Source organism: Oncorhynchus masou, chromosome 24 (genome assembly GCF_036934945.1).
Source record: "Oncorhynchus masou masou isolate Uvic2021 chromosome 24, UVic_Omas_1.1, whole genome shotgun sequence".
NCBI lineage: Eukaryota > Metazoa > Chordata > Actinopteri > Salmoniformes > Salmonidae > Oncorhynchus > Oncorhynchus masou.
In genome coordinates this window covers 17,270,614-17,286,490 of record NC_088235.1, presented here as the reverse complement: position 1 = coordinate 17,286,490, position 15,877 = coordinate 17,270,614, and the positions used below count along the sequence as shown (strand labels likewise).

General features: G+C 43.0%; 1 protein-coding gene across 1 annotated transcript in view; it reads right to left on the bottom strand.

Moving 5' to 3' along the window:
• The window catches only part of LOC135511865 (lutropin-choriogonadotropic hormone receptor-like), a 50,663-nt gene extending 35,034 nt beyond the window's left edge, over positions 1-15,629 (bottom strand). The window contains 2 exon segments of the mRNA XM_064933365.1: positions 14,935-15,006; positions 15,288-15,629. Of these exon segments, the coding sequence (XP_064789437.1) occupies positions 14,935-15,006; positions 15,288-15,505 (290 nt within the window). The 5' untranslated portion in view covers positions 15,506-15,629.
• Between the last annotated feature and the right edge of the window lie 248 nt (positions 15,630-15,877).

The following is a 15,877-nucleotide window of genomic DNA, read 5'->3' as shown; positions in this document are numbered from 1 at the left end:
GTTGTGACGTATAATATGCTAGGGATGATAAGGAAGGGAGTGGTTGTGATGTCTAATATGGTAGGGATGATAAGGAAGGGAGTGGTTGTGACGTATAATATGCTAGGGATGACAAGGAAGGGAGTGGATGTGATGTCTAACATGCTAGGGATGATAAGGAAGGGAGTGGTTGTGATGTCTAATATGCTAGGGATGATAAGGAAGGGAGTGGTTGTGATGTCTAATATAGTAGGGATGACAAGGAAGGGAGTGGTTGTGACGTCTAATATGCTAAGGGATGATAAGGAAGGGAGTGGTTGTGACATCTAATATGGCAGGGATGATAAGGAAGGGAGTGGTTGTGACTTCTAATGCAGTAGGATAATAAGGAAGGGAGTGGTTGTGATGTCTAATATGCTAGGGATGACAAGGAAGGGAGTGGTTGTGACATCTGATATGCTAGGGATGATAAGGAAGGGAGTGGTTGTGATGTCTAATATGGTAGGGATGATAAGGAAGGGAGTGGTTGTGATGTCTAATATGCTAGGGATGATAAGGAAGGGAGTGGTTGTGACGTCTAATATGGTAGGGATGATAAGGAAGGGAGTGGTTGTGACTTCTAATGCAGTAGGATAATAAGGAAGGGAGTGGTTGTGATGTCTAATATGCTAGGGATGATAAGGAAGGGAGTGGTTGTGACGTCTAATATGGTAGGGATGATAAGGAAGGGAGTGGTTGTGACTTCTAATGCAGTAGGATAATAAGGAAGGGAGTGGTTGTGATGCCTAATATGCTAGGGATGACAAGGAAGGGAGTGGATGTGATGTCTAACATGCTAGGGATGATAAGGAAGGGAGTGGTTGTGATGTCTAATATGCTAGGGATGATAAGGAAGGGAGTGGTTGTGACATCTAATATGGCAGGGATGATAAGGAAGGGAGTGGTTGTGACGTCTAATATGCTAAGGGATGATAAGGAAGGGAGTGGTTGTGACATCTAATATGGCAGGGATGATAAGGAAGGGAGTGGTTGTGACGTCTAATATGCTAGGGATGATAAGGAAGGGAGTGGTTGTGATGTCTAATATGGCAGGGATGATAAGGAAGGGAGTGGTTGTGATGTCTAATATGCTAGGGATGATAAGGAAGGGAGTGGTTGTGATGTCTAATATAGTAGGGATGACAAGGAAGGGAGTGGTTGTGATGTCTAATATGGTAGGGATGATAAGGAAGGGAGTGGTTGTGACATCTAATATGCTAGGGATGATAAGGAAGGGAGTGGTTGTGACATCTAATATGCTAGGGATGACAAGGAAGGGAGTGGTTGTGATGTCTAATATGCTAGGGATGATAAGGAAGGGAGTGGTTGTGATGTCTAATATGGTAGGGATGATAAGGAAGGGAGTGGTTGTGACTTCTAACGCAGTAGGATAATAAGGAAGGGAGTGGTTGTGACATCTAATATGCTAGGGATGATAAGGAAGGGAGTGGTTGTGACATCTAATATGCTAGGGATGATAAGGAAGGGAGTGGTTGTGACTTCTAACGCAGTAGGATAATAAGGAAGGGAGTGGTTGTGATGTCTAATATGCTAGGGATGACAAGGAAGGGAGTGGGTTGTGACTTCTAATATGCTAGGGATGATAAGGAAGGGAGTGGTTGTGACGTCTAATATGCTAGGGATGATAAGGGAGTGGTTGTGACTTCTAATGCAGTAGGATAATAAGGAAGGGAGTGGTTGTGACGTCTAATATGGCAGGGATGATAAGGAAGGGAGTGGTTGTGACGTATAATATGCTAGGGATGATAAGGAAGGGAGTGGTTGTGATGTCTAATATGGCAGGGATGATAAGGAAGGGAGTGGTTGTGATGTCTAATATGCTAGGGATGATAAGGAAGGGAGTGGTTGTGATGTCTAATATAGTAGGGATGACAAGGAAGGGAGTGGTTGTGATGTCTAATATGGTAGGGATGATAAGGAAGGGAGTGGTTGTGACATCTAATATGCTAGGGATGATAAGGAAGGGAGTGGTTGTGACATCTAATATGCTAGGGATGACAAGGAAGGGAGTGGTTGTGATGTCTAATATGCTAGGGATGATAAGGAAGGGAGTGGTTGTGATGTCTAATATGGTAGGGATGATAAGGAAGGGAGTGGTTGTGACTTCTAACGCAGTAGGATAATAAGGAAGGGAGTGGTTGTGACATCTAATATGCTAGGGATGATAAGGAAGGGAGTGGTTGTGACATCTAATATGCTAGGGATGATAAGGAAGGGAGTGGTTGTGACTTCTAACGCAGTAGGATAATAAGGAAGGGAGTGGTTGTGATGTCTAATATGCTAGGGATGACAAGGAAGGGAGTGGGTTGTGACTTCTAATATGCTAGGGATGATAAGGAAGGGAGTGGTTGTGACGTCTAATATGCTAGGGATGATAAGGAAGGGAGTGGTTGTGACTTCTAACGCAGTAGGATAATAAGGAAGGGAGTGGTTGTGATGTCTAATATGCTAGGGATGACAAGGAAGGGAGTGGGTTGTGACTTCTAATATGCTAGGGATGATAAGGAAGGGAGTGGTTGTGACGTCTAATATGCTAGGGATGATAAGGAAGGGAGTGGTTGTGACTTCTAATGCAGTAGGATAATAAGGAAGGGAGTGGTTGTGATGTCTAATATGCTAGGGATGACAAGGAAGGGAGTGGTTGTGACATCTGATATGCTAGGGATGATAAGGAAGGGAGTGGTTGTGATGTCTAATATGGTAGGGATGATAAGGAAGGGGTGGTTGTGATGTCTAATATGCTAGGGATGATAAGGAAGGGAGTGGTTGTGACGTCTAATATGGTAGGGATGATAAGGAAGGGAGTGGTTGTGACTTCTAATGCAGTAGGATAATAAGCAAGGGAGTGGTTGCGATGTCTAATATGCTAGGGATGATAAGGAAGGGAGTGGTTGTGACATCTAATATGGCAGGGATGATAAGGAAGGGAGTGGTTGTGATGTCTAATATGCTAGGGATGACAAGGAAGGGAGTGGATGTGATGTCTAACATGCTAGGGATGATAAGGAAGGGAGTGGTTGTGATGTCTAATATGCTAGGGATGATAAGGAAGGGAGTGGTTGTGATGTCTAATATAGTAGGGATGACAAGGAAGGGAGTGGTTGTGACGTCTAATATGCTAAGGGATGATAAGGAAGGGAGTGGTTGTGACATCTAATATGGCAGGGATGATAAGGAAGGGAGTGGTTGTGACATCTAATATGGCAGGGATGATAAGGAAGGGAGTGGTTGTGATGTCTAATATGCTAGGGATGATAAGGAATGGAGTGGTTGTGACATCTAATATGCTAGGGATGATAAGGAAGGGAGTGGTTGTGACGTCTAATATGCTAGGGATGACAAGGAAGGGAGTGGTTGTGATGTCTAATATGGTAGGGATGATAAGGAAGGGAGTGGTTGTGATGTCTAATATGCTAGGGATGATAAGGAAGGGAGTGGTTGTGATGTCTAATATGGTAGGGATGATAAGGAAGGGAGTGGTTGTGATGTCTAATATGCTAGGGATGATAAGGAAGGGAGTGGTTGTGATGTCTAATATGCTAGGGATGATAAGGAAGGGAGTGGTTGTGATGTCTAATATGTTAGGGATGATAAGGAAGGGAGTGGTTGTGACATCTAATATGCAAGGGATGATAAGGAAGGGAGTGGTTGTGATGTCTAATATGCTAGGGATGATAAGGAAGGGAGTGGTTGTGATGTCTAATATGCTAGGGATGATAAGGAAGGGAGTGGTTGTGATGTCTAATATGCTAGGGATGATAAGGAAGGGAGTGGTTGTGACATCTAATATGCTAGGGATGATAAGGAAGGGAGTGGTTGTGATGTCTAATATGGTAGGGATGATAAGGAAGGGAGTGGTTGTGACTTCTAACGCAGTAGGATAATAAGGAAGGGAGTGGTTGTGACATCTAATATGCTAGGGATGATAAGGAAGGGAGTGGTTGTGATGTCTAAGATGCTAGGGATGATAAGGAAGGGAGTGGTTGTGACATCTAATATGCTAGGGATTATAAGGAAGGGAGTGGTTGTGACATCTAATATGCTAGGGATGACAAGGAAGGGAGTGGTTGTGATGTCTAATATGCTAGGGATGATAAGGAAGGGAGTGGTTGTGATGTCTAATATGGTAGGGATGATAAGGAAGGGAGTGGTTGTGACTTCTAACGCAGTAGGATAATAAGGAAGGGAGTGGTTGTGACATCTAATATGCTAGGGATGATAAGGAAGGGAGTGGTTGTGATGTCTAAGATGCTAGGGATGATAAGGAAGGGAGTGGTTGTGACATCTAATATGCTAGGGATGATAAGGAAGGGAGTGGTTGTGACTTCTAACGCAGTAGGATAATAAGGAAGGGAGTGGTTGTGATGTCTAATATGCTAGGGATGACAAGGAAGGGAGTGGGTTGTGACTTCTAATATGCTAGGGATGATAAGGAAGGGAGTGGTTGTGACGTCTAATATGCTAGGGATGATAAGGAAGGGAGTGGTTGTGACGTCTAATGCAGTAGGATAATAAGGAAGGGAGTGGTTGTGATGTCTAATATGCTAGGGATGACAAGGAAGGGAGTGGTTGTGACATCTGATATGCTAGGGATGATAAGGAAGGGAGTGGTTGTGATGTCTAATATGGTAGGGAAGATAAGGAAGGGAGTGGTTGTGATGTCTAATATGCTAGGGATGATAAGGAAGGGAGTGGTTGTGACGTTTAATATGGTAGGGATGATAAGGAAGGGAGTGGTTGTGACTTCTAATGCAGTAGGATAATAAGGAAGGGAGTGGTTGTGATGTCTAATATGCTAGGGATGACAAGGAAGGGAGTGGTTGTGACATCTGATATGCTAGGGATGATAAGGAAGGGAGTGGTTGTGATGTCTAATATGCTAGGGATGATAAGGAAGGGAGTGGTTGTGACATCTAATATGGTAGGGATGATAAGGAAGGGAGTGGTTGTGACTTCTAATGCAGTAGGATAATAAGGAAGGGAGTGGTTGTGATGTCTAATATGCTAGGGATGATAAGGAAGGGAGTGGTTGTGACATCTAATATGGCAGGGATGATAAGGAAGGGAGTGGTTGTGATGTCTAATATGCTAGGGATGACAAGGAAGGGAGTGGATGTGATGTCTAACATGCTAGGGATGATAAGGAAGGGAGTGGTTGTGATGTCTAATATGCTAGGGATGATAAGGAAGGGAGTGGTTGTGATGTCTAATATAGTAGGGATGACAATGAAGGGAGTGGTTGTGACGTCTAATATGCTAAGGGATGATAAGGAAGGGAGTGGTTGTGACATCTAATATGGCAGGGATGATAAGGAAGGGAGTGGTTGTGACATCTAATATGGCAGGGATGATAAGGAAGGGAGTGGTTGTGACGTCTAATATGCTAGGGATGATAAGGAAGGGAGTGGTTGTGATGTCTAATATGGTAGGGATGATAAGGAAGGGAGTGGTTGTGATGTCTAATATGCTAGGGATGATAAGGAAGGGAGTGGTTGTGATGTCTAATATAGTAGGGATGACAAGGAAGGGAGTGGTTGTGATGTCTAATATGGTAGGGATGATAAGGAAGGGAGTGGTTGTGACATCTCATATGCTAGGGATGATAAGGAAGGGAGTGGTTGTGACATCTAATATGCTAGGGATGACAAGGAAGGGAGTGGTTGTGATGTCTAATATGCTAGGGATGATAAGGAAGGGAGTGGTTGTGATGTCTAATATGGTAGGGATGATAAGGAAGGGAGTGGTTGTGACTTCTAACGCAGTAGTATAATAAGGAAGGGAGTGGTTGTGACATCTAATATGCTAGGGATGATAAGGAAGGGAGTGGTTGTGATGTCTAAGATGCTAGGGATGATAAGGAAGGGAGTGGTTGTGACATCTAATATGCTAGGGATGATAAGGAAGGGAGTGGTTGTGACTTCTAACGCAGTAGGATAATAAGGAAGGGAGTGGTTGTGATGTCTAATATGCTAGGGATGACAAGGAAGGGAGTGGGTTGTGACTTCTAATATGCTAGGGATGATAAGGAAGGGAGTGGTTGTGACGTCTAATATGCTAGGGATGATAAGGAAGGGAGTGGTTGTGACTTCTAATGCAGTAGGATAATAAGGAAGGGAGTGGTTGTGATGTCTAATATGCTAGGGATGACAAGGAAGGGAGTGGTTGTGACATCTGATATGCTAGGGATGATAAGGAAGGGAGTGGTTGTGATGTCTAATATGGTAGGGATGATAAGGAAGGGAGTGGTTGTGATGTCTAATATGCTAGGGATGATAAGGAAGGGAGTGGTTGTGACGTTTAATATGGTAGGGATGATAAGGAAGGGAGTGGTTGTGACTTCTAATGCAGTAGGATAATAAGGAAGGGAGTGGTTGTGATGTCTAATATGCTAGGGATGATAAGGAAGGGAGTGGTTGTGACGTCTAATATGGTAGGGATGATAAGGAAGGGAGTGGTTGTGACTTCTAATGCAGTAGGATAATAAGGAAGGGAGTGGTTGTGATGTCTAATATGCTAGGGATGATAAGGAAGGGAGTGGTTGTGACATCTAATATGGCAGGGATGATAAGGAAGGGAGTGGTTGTGATGTCTAATATGCTAGGGATGACAAGGAAGGGAGTGGATGTGATGTCTAACATGCTAGGGATGATAAGGAAGGGAGTGGTTGTGATGTCTAATATGCTAGGGATGATAAGGAAGGGAGTGGTTGTGATGTCTAATATAGTAGGGATGACAAGGAAGGGAGTGGTTGTGACGTCTAATATGCTAAGGGATGATAAGGAAGGAGTGGTTGTGACATCTAATATGGCAGGGATGATAAGGAAGGGAGTGGTTGTGACATCTAATATGGCAGGGATGATAAGGAAGGGAGTGGTTGTGACGTCTAATATGCTAGGGATGATAAGGAAGGGAGTGGTTGTGATGTCTAATATGGTAGGGATGATAAGGAAGGGAGTGGTTGTGATGTCTAATATGCTAGGGATGATAAGGAAGGGAGTGGTTGTGATGTCTAATATAGTAGGGATGACAAGGAAGGGAGTGGTTGTGATGTCTAATATGGTAGGGATGACAAGGAAGGGAGTGGTTGTGACGTCTAATATGCTAGGTATGATAAGGAAGGGAGTTGTTGTGACATCTAATATGGCAGGGATGATAAGGAAATGGAGTGGTTGTGACGTCTAATGCAGTAGGATAGTAAGGAAGGGAGTGGTTGTGATGTCTAATATGCTAGGGATGATAAGGAAGGGAGTGGTTGTGATGTCTAATATGGTAGGGATGATAAGGAAGGGAGTGGTTGTGACGTCTAATGCAGTAGGATAATAAGGAAGGGACTGGTTGTGACGTCTAATATGCTAGGGATGATAAGGAAGGGAGTGCGTTGATGTCTAATATGCTAGGGATGATAAGGAAGGGAGTGGTTGTGATGTCTAATATGGTAGGGATGACAAGGAAGGGAGTGGTTGTGACATCTAATATGGCAGGGATGATAAGGAAGGGAGTGGTTGTGATGTCTAATATGCTCGGGATGATAAGGAAGGGAGTGGTTGTGATGTCTAATATGCTAGGGATGATAAGGAAGGGAGTGGTTGTGATGTCTAATATGCTAGGGATGATAAGGAAGGGAGTGGTTGTGATGTCTAATATGCTAGGGATCATAAGGAAGGGAGTGGTTGTGATGTCTAATATAGTAGGGATGACAAGGAAGGGAGTGGTTGTGATGTCTAATATGGTAGGGATGACAAGGAAGGGAGTGGTTGTGACGTCTAATATGCTAGGTATGATAAGGAAGGGAGTTGTTGTGACATCTAATATGGCAGGGATGATAAGGAAATGGAGTGGTTGTGACGTCTAATGCAGTAGGATAGTAAGGAAGGGAGTGGTTGTGATGTCTAATATGCTAGGGATGATAAGGAAGGGAGTGGTTGTGATGTCTAATATGGTAGGGATGATAAGGAAGGGAGTGGTTGTGACGTCTAATGCAGTAGGATAATAAGGAAGGGACTGGTTGTGACGTCTAATATGCTAGGGATGATAAGGAAGGGAGTGCGTTGATGTCTAATATGCTAGGGATGATAAGGAAGGGAGTGGTTGTGATGTCTAATATGGTAGGGATGACAAGGAAGGGAGTGGTTGTGACATCTAATATGGCAGGGATGATAAGGAAGGGAGTGGTTGTGATGTCTAATATGCTCGGGATGATAAGGAAGGGAGTGGTTGTGATGTCTAATATGCTAGGGATGATAAGGAAGGGAGTGGTTGTGATGTCTAATATGCTAGGGATGATAAGGAAGGGAGTGGTTGTGATGTCTAATATGCTAGGGATCATAAGGAAGGGAGTGGTTGTGATGTCTAATATGCTAGGGATGATAAGGAAGGGAGTGGTTGTGATGTCTAATATGGTAGCGATGACAAGGAAGGGAGTGGTTGTGACGTCTAATATGCTAGGGATGATAAGGAAGGGAGTGGTTGTGACATCTAATATGGCAGGGATGATAAGGAAGGGAGTGTTTGTGATGTCTAATATGCTAGGGATGATAAGGAAGGGAGTGGTTGTGATGTCTAATATGCTAGGGATGATAAGGAAGGGAGTGGTTGTGATGTCTAATATGCTAGGGATGATAAGGAAGGGAGTGGTTGTGATGTCTAATATGCTAGGGATGATAAGGAAGGGAGTGGTTGTGATGTCTAATATGCTAGGGATGATAAGGAAGGGAGTGGTTGTGATGTCTAATATGCTAGGGATGATAAGGAAGGGAGTGGTTGTGATGTCTAATATGCTAGGGATGATAAGGAAGGGAGTGGTTGTGACATCTAATATGCTAGGGATGATAAGGAAGGGAGTGGTTGTGACTTCTAACGCAGTAGGATAATAAGGAAGGGAGTGGTTGTGATGCCTAATATGCTAGGGATGACAAGGAAGGGAGTGGGTTGTGACTTCTAATATGCTAGGGATGATAAGGAAGGGAGTGGCTGTGACGTCTAATATGCTAGGGATGATAAGGAAGGGAGTGGTTGTGACATCTAATATGCTAGGGATGATAAGGAAGGGAGTGGTTGTGATGTCTAATATGCTAGGGATGATAAGGAAGGGAGTGGTTGTGACATCTAATATGGTAGGGATGCTAAGGAAGGGAGTGGTTGTGACTTCTAATATGCTAGGGATGGCAAGGAAGGGAGTGGTTGTGATGTCTAATATGCTAGGGATGATAAGGAAAGGAGTGGTTGTGACTTCTAACGCAGTAGAATAATAAGGAAGGGAGTGGTTGTGACATCTAATATGCTAGGGATGATAAGGAAGGGAGTGGTTGTGACTTCCAGCGCAGTAGGATAATAAGGAAGGGAGTGGGTTTTGACTTCTAACGCAGTAGGATAATAAGGAAGGGAGTGGGTTGTGACTTCTAACACAGTAGTATAATAAGGAAGGGAGTGGGTTGTGACTTCTAACGCAGTAGGATAATAAGGAAGGGAGTGGGTTTTGACTTCTAACGCAGTAGGATAATAAGGAAGGGAGTGGGTTGTGACTTCTAACGCAGTAGGATAATAAGGAAGGGAATGGGTTGTGACTTCCAACGCAGTAGGATAATAAGGAGGGAGTGGGTTGTGACTTCTAACGCAGTAGGATAATAAGGAAGGGAATGGGTTGTGACTTCCAACGCAGTAGGATAATAAGGAAGGGAGTGGGTTGTGACTTCTAACGCAGTAGGATATTAACGAAGGGAGTGGGTTGTGACTTCTAACGCAGTAGGATGATAACAAAGGGAGTGGGTTGTGACTTCTAACGCAGTAGGATAATAAGGAAGGGAGTGGGTTGTGACTTCTAACGCATTAGGATAATAAGGATGGGAGTGGGTTGTGACTTCCAATGCAGTAGGATAATAAGGAAGGGAGTGGGTTGTGACTTCTTACGCAGTAGGATAATAAGGAAGGGAGTGGGTTGTGACTTCCAATGCAGTAGGATAATAAGGAAGGGAGTGGGTTGTGACTTCTAACGCAGTAGGATAATAAGGAAGGGAGTGGGTTGTGACTTCTAACACAGTAGGATAATAAGGAAGCGAGTGGGTTGTGGCTTCTAATGCAGTAGGATAATAAGGAAGGGAATGGGTTGTGACTTCTAACGCAGTAGGATAATAAGGAAGGGAGTGGGTTGTGACTTCCAACGCAGTAGGATAATAAGGAAGGGTGTGGGTTGTGACTTCTAACGCAGTAGGATAATAAGGAAGGGCGTGGGTTTTCACTTCTAACGCAGTAGGATAATAAGGAAGGGAGTGGGTTGTGACTTCCAGCGCAGTAGGATAATAAGGAAGTGAGTGGGTTTTGACTTCTAACGCAGTAGGATAATAAGGAAGGGAGTGGGTTGTGACTTCTAACGCAGTAGGATAATAAGGAAGTGAGTGGGTTTTGACTTCTAACGCAGTAGGATAATAAGGAAGGGAGTGGGTTGTGACTTCTAACACAGTAGGATAATAAGGAAGGGAGTGGGATGGGACACAAAAGCATCCACTCACCGATATGTCAGCTCATACCCGTTACACCTCCAACACGCCAAAACATCTGCTATGCGGATTTTGGCCAATGCTGGTTAACGTTTTTTAAACGCTTGATCTGATCTGAATCTAGGCCCTAGTGTTGATTTTTCAGTGTAACATTTTGTGAGTTGCAAAGCAACACTGGCTCAGAAAGCGTAAAATTAACTTTATCGATATACTACATATATATACTATATACACTGTATATCCACTTCTGGACCCTCATTTTAAGTGATAACTGGGCCATGGAGTAAGCGGTAACCTTGTAGATGTGGACCGGGATACATGTGGTGTCTGGTCTGTCCTTACCTTGATGAGCTCATAAGCTTGGGGTGAACTTCTCTTGGAGAGTGATCAACGTATTATGACAGAGAGCTATAACACACGCAGGGTTTGGTTAAATATTACTCAATGATTAACTCATATAAAGAGATAATGATAGCTAAGAGGGGTGGAATAGACCTCAATCAAAACCTCAACCAGTCACTAATTGAGTTATCAATAAAGGGGACAGCTGCATCCTGACCAGATCAGATTAGGGTAAGCCTGGTCCCCTGACGATAGGAAACAGGTAAGAGTAAACAGATCTGGAACCAGGCAAGATTAAGCCACCCCCCCCCCCCCTGATTAAATACCATAATAGGAGTCTTACTAGTTGGCTTGTGAGAAGCTAGGGGTCCTTGACTTAAAGCCAAGCTGCGGTAAAGCTGTCACCCCAGATGAGTGTATGACTCAGTTATGAATGCAATGCATTGGGGTGGATGGGATATGGATGTAACTGGAATGAGGTGGTGGCCCCCCGACCCCTTCCCTGTCCTTAGCTACACATGCTCCGTAAACAACAGGTGTAGACTAACAGTGAAATGCTTAATCACGAGCCCTTTCCCAACAATACAGAGAGAAAGAAAATAGAGAAGTAATAGAAAAGTAAAACACATAATAATAAAAGTAATAATAGAATAATGAGTAATAATATTTTGACTATATACAAGGGCTACCAGTACTGAGTGGATGTGCAGGGGTACGAGGTCATTGAGGTAGATATGTACATATAACTAGGAATAAAGTGACTGATGGTCAACAGTAGCAGCAGTGTGTCTGATGAGGCAAAAATGTTAGTGCAAAAAGAGTCAATGCAGTCCGGGTAGCTATTTAGTTAACTTTTTAGGAGTTTTATGGCATGGGGATAGAAGCTGTTCAAAGTCTTGCTGGTTCCAGACTTGGTGCATTGGTACCGTTTGCTGTGCGGTAGCAGAGAGAACAGTCAGTGACTTGAGTGGCTGGAGTCTAACAATTTTTAGGGCCTTCCTCTGACACCATCTGGTATAGAGGTCCTGGATGGCATGGAGCTCAGCCCCAGTGATGTACTGGGCCATATGCATAACCCTAAGTAGCACCTTGCGATCGGATGCCAAGCAGTTGCCATACCAAGCGGTGATGTCGCCAGTAAATATGCTCTCATGGTGGTAGCTGTAGAGCATTTTGAGGATCTGAGGGCCCATGCCAAATCTTTTCAGCCTCCTGAGGGGGAAGAGGCGTTGTAGTGCCCTCTTCACAAATGTGTTGGTGAGTTTGGACCATGATAGATCCTTAGTGATGTGGAAACTGAGGAACTTAAAGCTCTCGACCCACTACACCTCAGCCCCATTGATATGAATAGGGGTGTGCCCTCCGTTTCCTGTAGTTCATGATCAACTCCTTTGTCTTGCTGACGTTGATGGAGAGGTTGTTGTCCTACCAGCTCTCACAGTCTCACATCAGAATTAGACATTCATACATTTTTCTCAAACGTCAATGTCTAAGTAATTCCAAATGTCAAATTTTTAAGTGTTTAAGGTTAGGTTTAGGCATTAACTACACATTTTTAAGGTCAGGTTTAAATCAGGCATTAACTCCAAATTCTTAAATTCAGGCATTAACTCCAAATGGTTAAGATAAGGGTTAAGGTTTGGGATAGGCTAAAAACAAATATTTTAAAAACGACTTTCTATTACTTGATTCAAACTTACGCCCATCCATCATTCCCGTCCACCACGTCAAAACCGAAATCTATTTGAAGGAAACAGCGCTCACTGTTAACCCTAGTGGTCAGCTTCCACTATGGTGTTGAACACTGAGCCGTAGTCAATGAATAGCATTCTCACATACTGTAGGTGTTCCTTTTGTCCAGGTGGGAAAGGGCAGTGAGGAAGACATGTTCTTGTTATGACTGTGGAATGTTGTTGTCTCTCTTAGCTAGCTACTTTAAAGATAAAGTAAGTCAAATCACAGTCTAGCAGATTCATTAATTACTAACAACAGCTACAAATTCCAATAAAACTATATAACATTTTGAAGTTCACTTTCCTTGCTTTGTCTAACAACACTGTCATGAATCTAGCAGATAAGTTTTGTTGGCCAGAATGCAGCATTTATTTAGTTTCACAGCAAAAACATTTGTTAGCACATTTCTCACACTGGCTTTAGTCACAGAGGGAGCAGGCCTCCCCAGGACAGTACAGGGGGGGGTTGCTTAGCAACACATGCCTTGGTGGGAGACAATGTGTTCATAGCACGACAAATTCCCATCATTTGTGAATCTGTTTGGACCAAACAGCTAGTGTGACAGCTAAAACGTCTTTGAAAAAATACGATTTTAGCTAATTGGGAGAAGCATCTAACAAAATAACGACATTATGGCATTCACTACATATAAACCTATAAAATATAATAGAAATTTGGGTACATTTGTCAAAAAACTCTAACTTACTCAACCTTTAAGAGTGATGAATGCACTAACTGTAAGTTGTTCTGGATAAGAGTGTCTACTAAATGGTTAAAATGTAAATAGTAAATTCACATTCGCAGCTTTAGTTCAGTGTGCTAACACAGTCTTGTATCACACAAGAAACCAGGTTTTGATACCCAATCAGTCACATTCTGAGACTTTATTGTGTGTCTATGAGATTCAAAAACAAAAGTGATTAATGAAATTCATAGTGAAAACTTCAATGGTAAATGGCTGTGCGATTCTCTTTCTATCCACACAATGCCTCATATTCAGACCAAGACCCTCTTTGCATATGAACTGTGTGTGTTTAAGTTAACACCTATACAAATACACTACTGACATATAAGGCAAAACACACAAAATCTTACCAGATATTAATGAGACACAAATAATCTTCTTATTCAGTACGAGATTGTTATTCTCTTTTCATGATTATATTCCATATGGGTTGGCCTGTGCAAGCTAGAATGGGTTTCTGTAGCATGAGGCAGCTTGATGTACAAGTAAACCCCCTGGACAGGATGTTAGTCTATCACAGAGCTTTAACCCCAATCTATCTCCTTAATGGGGCGGCAGGGTAGCCTAGTGGTTGGACTAGTAACCGGAAAGGAAAGAAGGAAACAGGTACAAAAGTATCTATATCCACAGTAAAACGAGTCCTACATCAACATAACCTGAAAGGCCGCTCAGCAAGAAGCCACTGCCCCAAAACCGCCATAAAAAAGCCAGATTACGGTTTGCAACAAATATCGTACTTTTTGGAGAAATGTCCTCTGGTCTGATGAAACAAAAATAGAACTATTTGGCCAGAATGACCATCATTCTGTTTGGAGGAAAAAGGGGGAGGCTTGCAAGCCGAAGAACACTATCCCAACCGTGAAGCACGGGGGTGGCAGCATCATGTTGTGGGGGTGTTTTGCTGCAGGAGGGACTGGTGCACTTCACAAAATAGATGGCATCATGAGGTGGGAAATATATTGAAGCAACATCTCAAGACATCAGTCAGAAAGGTAAAGCTTGGTCGCAAATGGGTCTTCAAATGGACAATGACCCCAAGCATACTTCCAAAGTTGTGGCAAAATGGCTTAAGGACAACAAAGTCAAGGTATTGGTGTGGCCATCACAAAGCCCTGACCTCAATCCTATAGAACATTTGTGGGCAGAAATGAAAAGGCATGTGTGAGCAAGGAGGCCTACAAACCTGACTCAGTTACACCAGCTCTGTCAGGAGGAATGGGCCAAAATGGGCTTTGGGCTACCCGAAACGTTTGGCCCAAGTTAAAGAATTTAAAGGCAATGCTACCAAATACTAATTGAGTGTATGTAAACTTCTGACCCACTGGGAATGTGATGAAATAAATAAAAGCTGAAATAAATAATTCTCTCTATGGTTATTCTGACATTTCACATTCTTAAAATAAAGTGGTGATCCTAACTGACACAAGACAGGCAATTATTACTCGAAAATGTCAGGAATTGTGAAAAACTGAGTTTAAATGTATTTGGCTAAGGTGTATGTAAACTTCGGACTTCGGACAACTGTATGTCATGGGTGAAAATGGCTTAATAAATACATGTAATTGATTGATTGAAACTCACATTCTGGACACGTTGATCAGTCCCCTGAAGGCATTGCTTGAAACTTCTGTCAGTGGCAGATGAATTAGTCTTCTAGAAATAATACACAAAGAAAAAAACTTGTTTTAAAACGTAAGGTATCATGATGAAGGCAAAGCACACCAGTAGGTACTGTACTGATACCCTCATTGTAAATACGAATTTGTTTCTTTATCGACTGGTTGAATTGAAAGGTTACATTTAAAAAACAAATAATAAATAATCAGCTCGACAAACGTGCATTTTAACAAACACTGTATACATATTGACGCTATAATTTCAAAATATCTGCACAATTCCTCCTCAAAAACTGAATAGAATTGTAGCCTACTTACACGTTTCGAATAAACGAAGGACCGACTCGGGACCTTAGTTGCGTTTCCTTCGTGCAGCTGAGTTTCTCTCCTGTTTCTCTCCCGTTTGAGGTACATGTATCGCTCTTCATTGAACATTCGCAAATGGAAGGACAAGTAAAAGTCCAGCAGGAGCGCACATTCAGGACACCGGACAGCGCGAGAAGTACCCACACCGTGCGCGGGGCTGGTGCCATCATGGAAGTCTATGCTACCTGGGCACTTTGTCAACCGCTCCCCCTTCCCCTAACTGTCACTTTCTCCAGAGAAAACCAATAAAACCGTCTTCAGGCACTACTTGACAAAGAGGAGAAAAGAGAGGACTGGTATCGTTTCCACCTGCCTGCGCTCGTGCTGTACTTGTACCTACTGTATCTTGTGTGCGTCACTCAGTCATTAGTCACTCAGCACTCAACAAGGTTAGTTAGAGCCCAGTCCTGACAGGGTCACACCATAACCACTCTACTCTCCCTCCAACCCAAATTCATGGCAGTTTAATGTGTTATACATTAAATCATGTGAACATGAGTGTGGTTTTATGAGGGGTGTATGAAACCTTGGCGAGGCAGCTG